This window comes from Molossus molossus, unplaced genomic scaffold, assembly GCF_014108415.1.
Source record: "Molossus molossus isolate mMolMol1 unplaced genomic scaffold, mMolMol1.p scaffold_m16_p_18, whole genome shotgun sequence".
Taxonomy (NCBI): domain Eukaryota; kingdom Metazoa; phylum Chordata; class Mammalia; order Chiroptera; family Molossidae; genus Molossus; species Molossus molossus.
In genome coordinates this window covers 38,640,144-38,657,964 of record NW_023425353.1, presented here as the reverse complement: position 1 = coordinate 38,657,964, position 17,821 = coordinate 38,640,144, and the positions used below count along the sequence as shown (strand labels likewise).

Sequence of the window (17,821 nt, the reverse complement as noted above, 5' to 3'; positions counted from 1 at the left end):
TGTTACTATTCACACATGATATGACTATGAATGTGCAAATTCAAAAGAAACATACAAGCAAGTTATTAGAAGTGATACGTAAGTTTTACAAGGTTGCTGAATATAGAATCAGTATAAAATTTCTTTCTATATACCAGGTACAAAAATAGTTTTTTAAATATATCAATTAAAATAGCATTAAAAAAATAAAATAAAATACCGCCCAGCCAGTGTGGCTCAGTGGATTGAGCATCATCCCATGGACTGAGAGGTCCTAGTTTGGTTCCTGGTCAGGGCACATACCTGGGTTGTGAGCTCCATCCCTGGGGTGAAAAGAGGAGGCAGGAGGCAGCTGATCGATGTTTCCCTCTCACATTAATGTTTCTATCTCTCTCTCCCTTCCTCTCTCTCTAAAAAATCAATAAAAACATTTTTTAAAAAGAAAATACCCAAAATACTTATAATGAAAGATGTATAAAACTCTGCAAAGTAAACCATAAAACCTTACTGAGCTCGCCATGGCCGGTTTGGCTCAGCGGTTAGAGCGTCGGCCTGCCGTCCAGAGAGACCCGGGTTCAGTTCCTGCTAAGGGCATGTATCTCGGTTGCAGTTTGTCCCTGGCCCTGGTTGGGTCATGCAGGAGGAAACCACTCGATGAGTCCCTTTCACGCCGATGTTTCTCTCTCTCTCCCTCCCATTCTATCTGAACAAAAAATGAAAAAATGTCCTCAGGTGAGGATTAAAAACAAAACCTTACTGAGATCATTTAAAGAATATCTAGTTAAATGAAGACACGTAGTATGTTCACTAACTAGAAGACTCAATATTGTAAATTCTCTTCTACAGGTTCCAATGCAATCTCAGTCAATATATCAACAATTTTTTTTGTCTAAAGTGACAAGCTAATTTGGAAATATCATATGAAAAGTGTATTTGGAAATGTAAAGGACCAAGGGTAGCCAAGACAATCTTGAAAAAGAAAAATAAATTGAGAGATTTTGCTCTAACCAGAGATCAAATCTAAGAAAGTGTAATAATATGTAAGTCCATAAACATACCCAGGAATTCTGCTCCTGGCCGTGATGTAATAAGAGGCTAGATTTACCCTTCCACTTTAAACAACTTTAAAACTGGACAAAATATATGAAACTACATTTTTTAGGCACTGGAAAGCAGTCAACACAGGGCTATCTGCAAAATAAAGGTTAAGTCCTATAACTTGTCTCTGCACACTCTCCAGAGAAAGTTACCAGGCCATGGAACAAGGAGGGAAAACTCAGGGGTTAGTAGAGCTGAGTTCGAGAGACAGTCAGAGTTCAAGGAAGCCACAAAGGTTAAATGTGAGGGGCCAAGAACTGGATAAGAGGATGAATCTGGCAGAGAGCAAGAACTACAGTGGTGTCTCCCCAAGTCTTTGACTCAGCACAGACATACCTCCTTTAATTGCACTTTGCAGACACTGCATTTTTAACAAACTGAAGGGTTGTGGCAACCCTGTGACAAGTCTATTGGCACCATTTTTCCAATAGCATTTGCTCATTTCATGTTTCTGTGTCACATTTTGGTAATTCTCACAATATTCCAAACATTTTTATTATTATAATTTTTATGGTGATCTGTTATCAGTGATTTTTTTATATTACCATTGTAACTGTTTGGGGGCACCTCAAACCGTGACCATCTAAAAATGGTTAACTTAAAGGTTAACTTAATGGTTAACTGCTCCACTGATCTATTGTTCTCTGTCTCTCTCTCTCTCTCCTTGGGCCTCCCTGAGCACAACAATACTGAAATTAGATCAACTAACAACCTTGCAATGGCCTCTCAGTGTTTAGTGAAAGCAACAGTCTCATGTCTCTCACTTTAAATCAAAAGCTAGAAATGATTAAGCTTAGGGAAGAAGACATGTCCAAAGATGAAATAGGCCAAAAGCTAGGCTTCTTGCACTAAACAGCCAAGTTATAAATGCACAGAAAAAGCTTTTGAAGGAAATTAAAAGTGCTACTCCAGTGAACACACAAATAATAAGAAAGTAAAACAACCTTATTGCTGATATGGAGGAAGTTCTAATGTTCTGGATAGAAGATCAAACTAGCTACAACATTTCCTTATACCAAAGCCTAATCCAGAATAAGGGCCTAACTCTCTTCAATTATATGAAGGCTGAGAGAGGTAAGGAAGCTGCCGAAGAAAAGTTGGAAGCTAGCAGAGGTTGGTTCATGAGATTTAAGAAAAGAAGCCATCTCAACATAAAAGTGCATAGGCAAGTGCATGCAGCTGCAGCAAGTCATCCAGAAACTCTAGCTAAGATAATTAATGAAGGTGGCTACACTAAACAAGAGATTTTCAATGTAGATGAAACAACGTTACATTGGTAGAAGTTGCCACCTAGGACTTTCATAGCTAGAGAAGAAAAGTCAATGCCAGGCTTCAGAGCTTCAAAGGACAGGCTGACTCTCTTGTTAGGGGCTAATGCAGCTGATGACTTTCTGTTAAAGCCAATGCTCATTTACTATCTGAAAGTCCTTGGGCCTGAAGAATTATTCTAAATCTATTCTGCCTATGCTCTATAAATAGAACAACAAAACAGATATGACAGCATCTCTGTTTACAACAGTTTACTGAATATTTTAAGCCCACTATTGAGACCTACTGCTCAGAAAAAAATTCCTTTCAAAATATTACTGCTCACTGACAATGTACCTGGTTACCCAAGAACTCTTATGGAGATATACAAGATTAATGTTGTTTTAATGCCTGTTAATACAACATCCATTCTGTAACCCATCAATCAAAGGGTAATTTCAACTTTCAAGTCTTACAATTTAATAAATACATTATTTTGGGAAGCCATAGCTGCCAAAGATAGTATTTCCTCTGGCAGATTTAGGCAAAGTCAATTAAAAACCTTCTGAAAAGTATTCATCATTCTAGATGCCACTAAGAACATTCATGGTTCATGGAAAAAGACAGAATACCAATTAACAGGAGTCTGGAAGAAGTTCATTCCAACCCTCATGAATGACTTTGAGGGGTTCAACACTTCAGTGGAGGAAGTAACTACAGATGTGATGGAAATAAGAGAACTGGAATTAGATATGGGGACTGAAGATGGGACTGGATTACTGAAATCTCATGAAAACACTTCAATGCATGGTAAGTTGCTTCTTAAGGATGAGCAAAGAAAGTGGTTTCTTGAGATGAAATCTACTCCTGGTGAAGATGCTGTAAAGACTGTTGAAATGACCACAAAGGATTTAGAATACTACATAAACTTAATTCTAAAAGGAGCAGCAGGTGGCCGGTCAAGATGGCGGGTAGGTAAACGCGGTATCGCGTCCTCCCACAACACATCAAAGTTACAACTAAACTACAGAACAACCATCATTCAAAACAGCCTGAAATCAAGCTGAATGGAAGTCCTACAACTACGGAATTAAAGCAGCAGCCACATCCAGACTGGTAGGAGGGACGGAGGCAGACGGGCTGGTCCCACACCCATGTGTGGCGGATAAAAATCAGGAGGACACCTCGGCTGGGGAAGGTCCTTCCTGAGGACTGAGGGGTCCCCATCCCACACCAGGTGCCCTGCTCAGGGTTCCAGTGCCAGGAAGAGAAGTCTCCATAACTTCTGGCTGGAAAAACCAGCAGGAACTGAGGCTCGCGTCTGGAGCCCCAGGCAGCTCCTTAAAGGGCCCGCACACAAACTCATCAGACTCATTTCCTCTAAGCTTGGAGGGGAGGCAGCTAGCTGGAGGGGCGCCAGAGACATACAGGGAAGAACTGAGCTGTTTGGCACTGGAGCGAGGGCTGGAGAGGGGGCTTTCTTGGGGACAAACGTGCTGTAGGAGGCCTTTGTTCCTTTGGTGAGCCCTTCCCGGGGGCGGCAGACAGAAGCCATATCTGGGACTCCAGCAACCTGGCTCACACTGGTAGCCCCGCCCTGCTGACTCCCTGAGGCCCCGCCCCACACAACTTTCAGGCCCACCCAAGCTGTTGCCAGTTGCTTAACCATAGGATTGGCCTGTCTTGGATCCAGCTTCAGGTTTTTCCTAAATTCTTTCAAAGGAGCAGCATCTGGTCTCAGCTAGCCACAAACCTCTCATTAATACACTGAAACAAACACAGGGAGGCAGCCAAAATGAGGAGACAGAAACAGGTCCCAAATGAAAGAACAGAACAAAACCCCAAGAAAAGAACTAAGCGAAATGGAGATAAGCAACCTAACAGATGCTGAGTTCAAAATACTGCTTATAAGGATGCTTGATGAACTTAGTGAGAACCTCAGTGAACTTAGTGAGGGCCTCAAGAGCATAAAAAAGGACCAGTCAGAAATGATGGATGCACAGTCAGAAATGAAGGAGGCATTAACTCAAATAAAGAATAATTTACACAGCTTCAATAGTAGAGTACATAAACCCAAGAAGCAAACCATCGATTTGGAATATAAGGAAGCAAAAAACGCCCAATCAGAACAGCAAAAAGAAAAAAGAATCCAAAAAAATGAGGATAGTGTAAGGAGCCCCTGGGACAACTTCAAGCGTGCCAACATTCGCATCTTGGGGGTGCCAGAAGGAGAAGAGAGAGAACAAGAAATCGAAAACCTGTTTGAAACAATAATGGCAGAAAACTTTCCTAACTTGGTGAAGGAAACAGACATACAAGTCCAGGAAGCACAGAGAGTCCCAAACAAGATGAACCCCAAGAGGTCCACACCAAGACACATCACCATCAAAATGCAAAAGGTTCAAGACAAAGAGAGAATCTTAAAAGTAGCAAGAGAAAGGCAGCTAGTTACCTTCAAGGGAGTTCTCATAAGGCTGTCAGCTGATTTCTCAAAAGAAACTTTGCAGGCCAGAAGGGAGTGGCAAGAAATATTAGAGTGATGAAAAGCAAGAACCTACAACCAAGATTACTCTATCCTGCAAAGCTGTCATTTAGAATCGATGGCCATATAAAGTCTTTCCCAGACACGAAAAAGTTAAAGGAGTTCATCACCACCAAACCATTATTATATGAAATGATGAAGGGTCTTTTTGAAGAAAAAGATAAAATATATGAACAAACAAAATGGCAACGAATACATATCTATCAACAATGGAATCTACAAACAAATGAACTGAAACATTCTCATAGATACAGAGAACACTTTGTTGTTTGCCAGATGGGAGGGGGGTTGGGGGAATGGGTGAATAAGGTGAAGGGATTAAGAAGTACAAATTCATTGTTAGACTGACAAACCTCAAAGGGAAAGGGGTTGAGGGGTGGGAAGAAATAAACCAAAGAACTTCTATGCATAACCAATGGACACAGACAATAGTGTGGGAAAAGGCGGGAGGGGGGCGGGAGTGGGGAGGAGGGGGGCGGGAGTGGGGAGGAGGGGGTCAATGGGGAAAGAATGAGGAACATCTGTAATACATTCTACATTCAACAATAAAGATTTTAAATAAATAAATAATACAATAAAATAAAATAAAAGGAGCAGCAGGATATGAGAAAACTGACTCCAATTTTGAACAAAGTTCTACTGTGGGTTAAACACTATTAAACAGCACTGGCAAACTTCACTGTTATCTTATTTTAAGAAACTGCCACAGCCAACCACAAACTTCAGCAATCACCACCCTGATCAGTCAACAGTCATCAACATAGGGACAAGACCCTCCAACAGCAAAAGATTACAGCTCACTGGAGGCTCTGATAATGCTTAGCAATTTTTAGCAATAAAGTATATTTGAAGTAAGGTGTGTACAGTACATTTAGACATAATGCTGTTGCACACTTAATAGGTTACAGTGCAGTGTGAACATAAAATTTACATACACGGGGAAACCAAAAAACTCATGTGACTAGCTTTATTGTGATATTTGCTTTATTTCAGTGATCTGAACTGAACCCACAGTGTCTCCAAGGTATGCCTGTACTGAACAATGTATGTATGAACAAAAATGACCTGAGGCCAGGAAAGAGAAATGAGAAAGCAGTAAACCTAAAAATTACTGGAACTCGTTTAGGGGCCGGAATCATTCATGTTCCTACCAGCCAGAGGAGAAAGACCTCTTACTACACAGAGCATCATGTACTCAGTAGTCCTTAGTAGTTGGACTAAACTGGCCATTAACCAAAGGTTGCCCTGAATCTGTCCTAACAAAGCTTAAAGGCAAAGCTTTAAAAAAAGATCAAACTGATTCCAAGTAACTTAACTATACAACAGAACAAATCTAACACTACATAAAGGAATTCAGCACCCAACAACATAGGATTCACAATCAACAGAGAAAGAAACTGAGTGGCTAAGGGATCAGAGACTGGAAGAGAACTTACAAATTATCCACCTTCTAATACCTTTCAATGTTACACCTTGTAAATATACTATACAGTCAAAAATTATTAAAATAAAAATTAAAACATTCAAAATGTAAAGTATCTGTCACTTTTAAAACAAGGAGTAAGACTCATTTGTATTCTGTATTAGTGCCTGACCAAATGGATATGAACAGAACAGGGAGCTCTTGTAGATGGAATCTATCTAAAACAGCCCTGCCATGTGTCATCTCCAGATGCTACGTCCTATTGAAAATCTGGAGTACAGATTCCAGCTTCCATATGGGTAATGTTCCAAAAGTGTACTTTAAGTCTATTATCTGGAACTCTGAACACATTTCCCATAGAAACAATGACAGGCTGGTACAGAAATGCCTATTTTACCCATGATGTATCTCAAGTGTAATTCTATACAAAAGAGCACTGTAGAACCCCAAGTAAAAAAAAAATTGTTATAGGAGTGTTCAGAATTCCCACTTGTAGAGGGTATAAACATGTCTTTTCCCTCTGTAGCCCTGACATTAGGAACAAGGACTCAAATCTACTAGTAATCCCCAGAAACTCAGGTAGTGCAAGGACCAAAAAGAAGTGAAGGCAGAGAGATGAGCTGCACATGAACTTCTTCCTACGTCCACACAAAACCTATGAAAGCTTCTCAGTCTTAGCTCCCTGTCCTTTGTTTACTTAGAGAAGAGAGATGGCATGGTGTAGGAGCATGAGCTTTGGAGTTAGACAGGTTTAGGTTTAAATCTCAGCTTTGAAACTTACTGAACTGTGTGAGCATAGTCAAGTTAACTATCTTCACTGATTCTTAGTTTCTTTATCTATAAAATGGGAATAACACCTTTGTTCAAGCTCATTTTAAGAACAATCACAAATTACAGACAGTACCAACTTCAGTGGTAGACACACAGGTCCTCAAAAAATAAAAGCTGGTATTTTTCTATTACTTCTTCTGAGGACCTCTGAGATTCTGTTCTGCTCTTCCTTCTACTAGTAGCACCTGTCCCTTCAGAGTACTCAACCCTTAGGAGTCTCCTAAAACTATTATTTACAGAAACAACATAAAACAGGAGATATGTTCCTCTTTCCCCACTCATACAAATGAAGGGATACATTACAAACAAATGAATATATCAAGCAAACATTTACAGAAATAGAAGTCAGTGAGTTTTAGTGATTTCATCATGGAGGCTAGCGCTGAAGGGAGGGCAATGGTAGGTTTGGGAGAAAAGTAGGAAGTTGCAAGGTTATGAAAACTGCTCCTTCCTTCTCCTTCCTTTTACCCACTTCAGTGGCAAAACCTACACCCACAGTAAGGTGAAAAGCAAGAACTAGAGGCCAGAGTAGCTCTATGAAGTAACTAATGACTTACAATGAAAAGGAAATTTCAATAGAGAGGCTTTTAATTTAATATACAAGATTTGCAGGAGAGAGAGAAATACAAAGAATCACACCATCTCAGCCCCAAGAAACATCTAAATGGGGTGGTTTTTATTGCATGCTGAAATATTTTTATATGAATTACTTACTCAGGAGAAACAATAGAAAAATGTGATTCACTATCCAATTTTCCATATTTTGCTTTCTAAAATATAAAATAAATCTACTGTAAGAGCCAAGGTTAAAAAGAAAATCCACAGAAAAAGCTCTTTGGCAATTCAAGTCACATCAAATTAAGTCTCCTAATATATAGGAAACAGAACCATTGGCCTGAAAGAGATACCCAGAGGCAACTCTAGTCTCTAGCAAAATTTAAACCGAAAAGAACCAAAATGGTTATTGATTGGCCTCCCATAGGAGCCTGTTCATATATTCAATCACCCAAACCAATGTTTGGGCATCAAACAGTACTGGACATTCAGTGACAAGTACAATACATGAAAAGATTTATATCCCAAAACTGATCAAATTCTCTCTCTGCAACAGAAACATTTTCTCATCATCTTTTCTCATTAGACAAGACATGACTGACAAGCATTCTCTTAACCAAAACATCCTGCAGACTTTTTAAAGACAGTCATTAAAGTTGTCTCTCAGAATTTCTTTATGGCTCATGGAGCAATTTTCAGAAACTGTTTCTTTATTTCTAATCATTTTCCCCCTATCTTGAATTCTCTAGACTCCACACATCCCTCTTAAAACAGAATGCTGAATCTGGACTTACTATTTCTAAAGAGGCCCTACTAATGCAAAGTATAATAAAAAGATTACTTCGTAATTCTAAGAAGATTTGTTAATTGATCCAAATTCAGAGGCATTTAAGAAACTGCTGGTTTATCCAATTTAAGATGCATTATAAATTCCAGTTATTACAACTGTTTGCACACAATGAGAACTCTGAATTTGGACTGACATAAAACAGGAGACTACAACTATGCTTTGCAATGTTTCTTTTAATTAAATTTCATTATATTTTTAGTGAAATAAGGAACTAAATCAATACCACTACTTAAATCTAAGCTTACATCTACTCTTCCCTTCGTTTCTACAGCCAGTAATCACAAAAGAAACTTATTAGGTCTTCCCTGATTCCCTATTTAGTTCGACTTCTCATCCTCCCACTATCTCCTAGATACCAAATAGATGCATAAAACAGTTGCCAAATTTATTTAATTAGTCTGATGCAAATGAATCAACCAAAAACATTTTTAATAGCTAAATGGATACTTTACTGTTTTTATGAAATTTGCACTTAGCCCAGCTGGGTGACTCAGTTGGTTGGAGCATAGTCCCATGCACTGAAAGGATGCTGATTCGATTCCTGATCAGGACATATACCTGGGTTTGGGTTTGAACCTGTCAGGGAGTGTACGGAAGGCAACCAATCAATGTTTCTCTCTCTCTCAGCATGCTCTTTGGTAAGGATTTAAAAATTTTTTAAATTTGCATTTAAATGTAAGATTTCAGAAAGGTGATACAACCTGTGAGAGCAATTTCTTCAGAAGCTGTGCTATGGCAGGATCCTCAGGTGGAGGGCAATCAGGAAGAGACCCATTTCGTTTCTTCTGACGCATGTGAAGATGCCTGAACAAGCTAGTAATATCTTTAGACCTCAGAGCATAATCAAATATAGAACGACTCACTGGCTCTTTTAAAACACTGAGTAGAACAAGCTTTCTTTCGATCTGTACCAGAAAAATAAAAAGAATCAGTCAAAAATACAACATTTTGTACAGTTATTTTCAAATTTGATACAACCTGTGTAAAGTTAACACAGATATTTATTTTCTAAGAAAATGCAACATATGAACATCTGCAATTTATGTTTAGAAGGAAAAAAATACTTGTGACCTTTAAAGAGCTAAGGTATTTCTTCTTTTTATTGTTAGCATCTCAGTACACATCTGTGTATATGATACTGAAAGACTAATAATAAATATCTACTACGTTAGAAAGTCTAAAAAACATTACTCTATCCACAGAGTTCATAAAATCCTTCTTTTTATTATCCCCAAGAATACTCTCCTTTGTCAATGCATTTGTAATAAAACAGGATGAACACTACTAACAGTAATCAAGAGGACTTTACACACATTTAACTACCTGGTAAGCTGGGCACTGGAAACCAGCATAAAATGGTATTTTTTGTCTAATTCAAATTGTAGAAAGGTATGATTTATGAAACATGAATAATTAAATTCAACTCCTGATCCTGGCCTTTCAAAATAAAAAACAATAACAACAACAAAAAAATTAAAAAGAATTTCTGAGAAAACAGAATGGTACAGATTTCTAACAAACCACTTATATGTTGTATTTACTATAGTAAACCACAATGAAAAGTTATTATCAAAATGCATGTAATTTTTAGATCCCAGAGAGATTTCACATTGTGTTACAAAAACACTTTATAAACAAACTTTTAAATAGAATATGTGGTCAAAAGTACTAGGAAATCTCTAAAATTGATTTTCAAGGAGTAATAAACTTCAAAAGGGGAGGGCATATTTTCTAGTAATATTATTCATCTTTCATGTATAAATAAATAGTTCTTGGAATAAAAATTGTTTTAAAATTCTACCATTATGAAATAAAGAATGATGATCCCCAGAAATGATGCATCTACAAGAAAACGTAAGGGCGAAAGGCACAGCCAAATCCTCCTCGTTTCCAGAGGATATCCAAGGCCACTTTGTCCAACAAAAGGGAAAGCACATTGGCATATAAAAGCAGGAGAAAGCCAGAAGCATGTGAATTTGCAAAAGAGAAATAGAGTTTTAGTAAAAATAAGACATTTCAGAATGTTTTGACAGCCAGAATCATCTCTCAACAGTCATTCAATTTAAATATCTTTGATAGTTGACTGTCCAGTAAGATAAAGAGTATAAACACTGACAAGTTGGATAAACTATTGCCTTGTACAAACCAAAGACCCAAAGTTTATCATCAAGTGCTATACTGCTGGGCTGGGGCAGGATTGTAATCATCAGATCAAAAAAACAAAGAAGAAGAAAAGAAACCAGAACCAGGTAGTAAAACAAAAATAACATTTAAAAAAGGTTTTTCTAATTTATAATAAATGCTGACTTGGACTGAACTCAGTTATACTTTTAAAGTAAAAGCAGCCCCTGGCCGGTTTGGCTCAGCAGTTAGAGCGTCGACCTGTGGTCCAGAGAGACCCAGGTTCGGTTCCTGCTAAGGGCATGTGTACCTTGGTTGCAGTTTGTCCCCGGCCCTGGTTGGTCGTGTGGGTGGCAGCCACTCAATGTGTCCCTTTCACGTCGATGTTTCTCTCTCTCTCTCTCTCTCTCTCTCTCTCCCCCTTCCACTCTATCTGAACAAAAAATGGAAAAATGTCCTCTGGTGAGGATAAAAAATAAATAAAAATAAAAGCAGAGGTCCATCAATATACATTTCCTCTATATTTCACTTAAACAGCAGATGCTTTACACTACACATAAGAAAATAAAGTACAGTTGTCCCTCGCCACTTCGCACTCGACTTTTGCAGCTTCCCTCTATCGCAGTTTATTCAAATATATTCATTAAAAAGTTGATCAAGGCAGTGAAACAATACAGTGTGTGCTCTGCTGTCTGAGTCAATTATACACCCATGTATTACAATTAAAATTCAAATAACTGTACGTATGGACTGTAGGTCTATGTATTCGAGCACCCCCGGAATCCTTCAACGCCAGGTGCAACCGCTAGAGTCTGTAACTGATTAACCATGATAAACGAGGGACAACTGTATGCCCTGGCCAGTTCTGTTCAGCAGTTGGAGCATCGACCTGCGGACCAATGAGTCACGCGTTCAATTCAGGTCAAGGGCATGTACCTTGATTGCGGTTCATCCCTGGCCCTGGTTGGGGTCATGCCGGAGGTAGCCACTCAATGTGTCCCTTTCACGTGGATGTCTGTCTGTCTGTCTGTCTCTCTCTCTTTCTCTCTCTCCCTCCTACTCTATCTGAACTAAAATGGAAAAATGTCCTCGGGTGAGGATAAATAAATAAATAAGAAAATAAAGTATGAACCACTGGGTACTATATTATGCGTTACATAATACATAATAGTCTCTTGAACATTTCTCACCTTCAAAAGTGTTTTTCTATTAAAATTAACTAGCTTGAAAGAAATCTAAAAATGCTCTAGCCCAATTTAAATTTTTAAAAATTTATGTAAGAACGGAACTCTCTGAACCTTTTTTAAAATGGTGCAGTTTGGAGGGAAGATTGATTCCAAGTTGAAACATGCTTACCTGTATTATTGGTTGAGTAATATATGGGTCAAGGTAAGGCATCAGTTTACAATACACATCAGCTGTGTTTATTTGATGAGCTACCACTGTGATAAATCCCACAGCACCATATCGTATCCATAGATTGGGATGACACAGAAAGGGAGCTGAAGAAGAAAAAAAAAGGTATGGATTAAACCATGTTCATACTTTCAAACTATCAGGATAAACTAATTTTTACCTTATAACACAACTGATAGTAAAGATTATACCACATGTTACTCTCAGGTGCCCTACATACTCAAATTATCCTGAGGTGTAAACTCAATCAAGTGAACATACTGATAGAATTTTCACTACCATAAAACTCAGCAATACCATAAAAGAATAAAAACAGCTACCTCCTTTCTGAGAATTTAATTTTATAGTTTTAGTCAGGCCTGAATATGGGTGGGCAGATATCTACTCATTTAAAAGACTGTATTAGAGCCCTGGCTGGTGTGTGCTCAGGTAGTTAAGCATCATCTCATGTACCAAAAGGCTGCTGGTTCATTTCCCAGCCAGGGCACATACCCAGGTTTTGGGCTCAGTCCTGGTAGGGGGTGTGCAGGAAGCCACCAATCTGCTCTCACATTGATGTTTCTCTTTAACTCTCTCTCTCTCCCTCCCTCTCTAAAAAAAAAGCAATAAAAACATTTAAATGAAAAATAAAAGACTGGATTAGAAATTATTAGAGACATAAAAAGTCCCAACACTATATAGCAAATTATCACTCCCCCTTCCACTTCCCTGAAGAAGCCCAAGGACATGTTATCTATAACATAAGGAGCAAAGAAACAATTAAGCTCTCTCCTCCAAGCCATAGCATTACGATTAAGGAAACCATTTCACCTGACATTCTTTTTAATGTAAAGGACTGATCAAATCTAAAAGGCAGAAAACATGATGTCCATTTTTAAAGAGTTTAAAATATAAGATTAAACCAGAAAATTAAATATCTTTTCACCTCTTTTATTTTGACTACTTTATTACACCTAAAATCAGTGATTTCAACTAATTAGGAAGATTTAGAATAAAATTCAAACTTCTAAAAGCAAAACAACAAACATTTGTATTAGGTCTGAGAATGCAAAAACAACAGCATTCAGACGATATTAATTTGGCCCTGGCCAGGCAGCTCAGTTGGTTAGAGCATTATCTCCATATGCCAAAGTTGGGGGTTCAATCCCAGTAAGGGCACATACAAGAATCAACCAATGAATGCATAAATAATAAATAAGTGGAACAACAAATCAATGTTTCTCTCTCTCTCTCTCTCTCAATTCAATCAATAAAAAAATATTTAAATTAAAAGTATCTAGAGAACAATTTTGTAAGAAATTCATGCCAATAGAAAAATAAGAACAATGTCACTTCCTAACATTACTTATAGTAGTAGTAAAAAAAAAAAGGAGAAATTTGTCCACAATGTGTCTCCAAAGTTCTGCCATTCCAACTCTTTTAACTGTACATGGAGATGGTTTTAAATATTTCATAAACACCCCATAGCCCCTGACACATCCAACAAGGACGGGCTGGTAATTTCCCTTTGACAACAGTGAAAATGAGGACTAGAAAAACACTGAAAAAGCTCCAAAAAGTAACTAAACCCAAAATGACTTGGCAGGAGTTGAGCACCGTATGAAACCAAATTACTGGTCCTAATTCTTTACGTTATCTTCTGTATTATACAATCATACTCTTGCCTTGTATTCATGCTTCTGGCTGTCATATTACCTGCTCTGGCCAATGGGATATTAACACAAACAGAGGCATAAAGAGCTAGGCTTGCTTGCTCTCTCGGGCTTCTGCCATCACCCAGAACATAACCCCAGAATGAGACAAATGGATCGTAGTCACCACAGTCTGGAGATGCAAAGCCTAAAGCATATAGCTTACAAATGCACAATGAGAAATTTACTGAGATTTTCTGGTTAATTGTTATATAGCATTATTGTATTGATAAGTAGCTAAGAGATACAAAGAAACTTAAACATTCAAAAAAAAAAAAAAAAAGAAACCAGAATGAAGAGGATTTCCTATAAAACAGAGTACTCAATCTTTTCTCCATCCAATGCATTCCAATTATCTGAGGACAAGCATGGGTGAAGGTAAGTATTCTGAATATCTAAGTAGGAAGAGTATGGTTTTTGAAAGAACTACCAAAAAATAATGATAATTACCATCACTACTATCACCATTCCCTTTAAAAATCACTACACCAAAGACTATGCTAACAGAGACATGTGTACAGTTCATCATTTGTTTTAAGTAGGTATTTCTAAGTTACTGTTTTTTCTTTTAAATAGTTTAAAATGCCAACAAATGATCATTTACTTAATTTTTCTCAGCAAGGCGTTTTCTTTTTCCCCATAGATAGTCCTAAATTTCATTTTTTTTCAGATAAATAAAATGCCAATTATAAACTACATTAAATATCAAAAATAATTTCCAAATAATCAGTCAACTGAAGAAATATGTGAAATCAGAATATACTATGAGTATATATTTATATACAAAAGATATTAATTAAAATAAAGAGAATCAAAGGCAAAAGCAAGAAAAACTTCGCTGTTGAGAAGTAATGCCACTCTTAGAGGAGAAAAAAATAAAGCACTGATACGATAATTCAGAAAATAAGAACAAGCAGGATAATATTCCAGGTAGGAAGATGTGTATTTTAACACAATACATCTTCTCATTAATATTATCATGAAAATGGGTACTTTCTATATCTACCTTATACTACAAAGAGTCAAAAATTGAAAATCAATTCTAACATCTTATGTGTTATTGTAATATTAATAATTTTTGGTTCTGTTATTAGATTTCTTTAAAAAAAAATAGAGACAACAAATCCCTCACAGTTCAATACTGTAGCTCATACGAAAAATAAAAAACATTTCAATGGAAATTTATCACAATTATATTGCCAAGACTCAACAATTTTCTGTTAAATTTGCAATTATTTTTAACATAATCATCAAAAATTCAAACCAAATTATAGTTATAAACTAAAATAATGATTATAGATATTAGAGAACAAAATAAGAAACCTATCTATACTTAAATTTCCCAAAATAATTTTTAAAGCTACATTCATGCCTTAAAAATTTCCAAAACTTGTATACACATCTTTACTAGCTACCATCTAGTTTCCCAACAATAAAAATAAATAATAACTCCTTTGTCTTTTTTCTGTGAGGAGTGCCTCAAAAAATAAAAAGAAAACTATTAACCAAGTCTAACTAATTTTGGTTTTCTATTAATTTTTCTTGGCAAGGCATTTAGCAGCAATTAAGCATTTCATCTAGAGGCAATATTCTAAGATTGAATGTCCTCTCTGGTTAGAGCTAACTTGCAATCCTACTTTGCTTAGTTTCTTAAAGTGAAGTGATAAGATGACTAAAAGTTCTAAATAGCCTTAATTTTAGAGATTTTAGAGTGTGTCATATTGATTTGTTTGCACTTATTCTGAATTTTAAGTTGAGGTAAATAGGTAATTGTTATAAAGATCAAGGAATTAATTCCTTTTGCTGGTTAATAAAATTACTAACAGTAGTAACTTCGATACGTGTGACAATGAGTGCCATGACATGTCATAAACAACCCTCCACATCCAATTTCAACTTGACTGAAAAAAATAAGTTGACTCTTCAGAGCAGTTAAAGACTTAGTCCATATTGTGTTAAAACAAAACAAAATCTTCATTTTTCAAGGATCACAAAAACTTAACTACAAATAAAACCAAGAAGATTATTTCCCAACCTGGGCTGGAGAACCAAATGATGTGTTTGTTTTCCTGTCTGTCTCTCACATACATACAAGCATACATGCACAAGCATGCACATGTGTGTTCACACACACACACACACACACACACACACACACTATGGCAACAACCAAATTGAAAATCTGACTCTGTATTGCCTAAAAACTTTTCAATGTTCTATTAATTGTTATTTCTCTTTCCATATCCTAATTTTCCCATCCTAGTCTTGAGAAATAGAAACTTACCGATATCACTGGCAAATTCATAGACATGGGGTTTTTGTAGCAGTCCTAACTGGCACATACAGGTAAGAGCATTAAGAGCTTTCACAATGACAAATTCCTCAGCATCACTAAGACCTTGTTGCAGCAGGGGTTTGAGAATTGAAGAACTCTGCCAACCAACATAGGCAGCAACACCTAAAAAAGAGAAACAATGTTACATGATTACTCATTCTATACCTGGAAGTACAAATGCCATTAAGTAGAACAATAAAATTGTAAACCAAATATATGAAGCAACAATCAGGGAGACAGTATCACACTTCCTACCCAGCACAATAAATGAAAAGACCCACAGCAAAGCAAACCATCAAGAAATTCTGGAACACCAAGGGGAAAACAAGATCCTAGGAACTTACAGAAAGAAAAAGACAGGTACCCTTAAAACGAAGAATAACTGGCCTCAGATTATCTTCACAACAATGGAGGCTAGAATACAACAGGGCAAGACCCTCAAAGTTATGAAAGAAATAGTATACCCAAAATGTCAATAAAATAAGAGCACAAAAATAAGTCATTTTCAGATATGCAAGAACTATAAAGGTTTGCCTCCCATGCAACCATTTCTAAGAAAATTACCTGAGGATGTACTCCAAGAAAATAAAATAGATGCAGAATGTACATATTGGTAGCTATAACCCAGGAATTAGAGGGGGAAAAAAAAGGGTAATAGCTAGAAAAAAATATAGACATTGATCAGCCAAAATCAGAGCTAAAAGTCAATAAAATTTTTGAATGTTATCAAGAAGAAAAATAAAATAAATTACAAACAATAGATAAAATTGGTAAGAAAGAGTCTAGATATTATAGATAAGGTGAAGAAGGTATACTACTTTCCTCTATAAAAGAAAAACAAAGTATGAAACTCCAGAACAAACAAGAAACTGGCAAGAAAGTCATGGTATAAATATGAAATAAATTAAAATGTGGAAGATATTTAATAATTGACAGAATATAAAAAAGAGAATCCATTGACCTTGATACTGTAAAATTTCTCATCAAGGATAAAGAAGTCATACCATTGGAATGGTGGTGAAGAAAATATACATAATACACTACTTAGCTCTACAATCAATAAATTTACACATTCAAAGTCATGTAAATTTTGTTTTGCATTTTTAAAATCACTCTATACAAAGCACAAGACTATTATGATTACAGAGCAGAATGGAAATATTATCAATTATAACAATGCAATTGTTAGTTGAATTATCAAGCACCAAAAAAAAAAAAGAAAGGTAGAGAGAAAGGTAGAGAGAAAGGAAGAAAGAAAGAAAGAAAGAAAGAAAGAAAGAAAGAAAGAAAGAAAGAAAGAAAGAAGAAAGAAAGAAAGAGGCACTAATACTCTTGTAGTCCAAATCAGAAGGGGATCAATAACAAATCAGTTTAATTATTTAAAGTTATAAAAATAAACTAAAAACTAAAGCACTGAAAATAGTGATCTATATCTCAAAAATAGAGGGGAAGATAAATGGGGGCATGGTATGAGTGAGCTGAATCTTCATCTGACAAAGAAAAAAGTCAAGAAATAAAATTAAAGTTGATAACACTAAAAATAGTAATATGAAAATATTACTGAGAGGTATGGCAATAATTACTGAAGATATCAAACCAAAACCACAAACCAGGACAGCTTCCTCTAAAAAGTACAACTATTGCTTTTCATATATTACTTTATGAATTTTGAATACATTTTAAATAATTTATAAAAGCATCTTTTCCTATATCTCTGATCAATAGTTTTAGA

General features: G+C 36.4%; 1 protein-coding gene across 5 annotated transcripts in view; it reads right to left on the bottom strand.

Moving 5' to 3' along the window:
* The window catches only part of PIK3R4 (phosphoinositide-3-kinase regulatory subunit 4), an 81,114-nt gene that overhangs the window by 40,912 nt on the left and 22,381 nt on the right, over positions 1–17,821 (bottom strand). For all 5 annotated transcript variants that reach the window (XM_036266377.1, XM_036266378.1, XM_036266379.1 and 2 more), the window contains 3 exons: positions 16,039–16,212; positions 12,004–12,149; positions 9,228–9,431 (listed from right to left, as the gene is read on the bottom strand). In XM_036266377.1, coding sequence (XP_036122270.1) covers positions 9,228–9,431; positions 12,004–12,149; positions 16,039–16,212 — 524 coding nt within the window. The remainder of the gene's footprint in view (positions 1–9,227; positions 9,432–12,003; positions 12,150–16,038; positions 16,213–17,821) is intronic.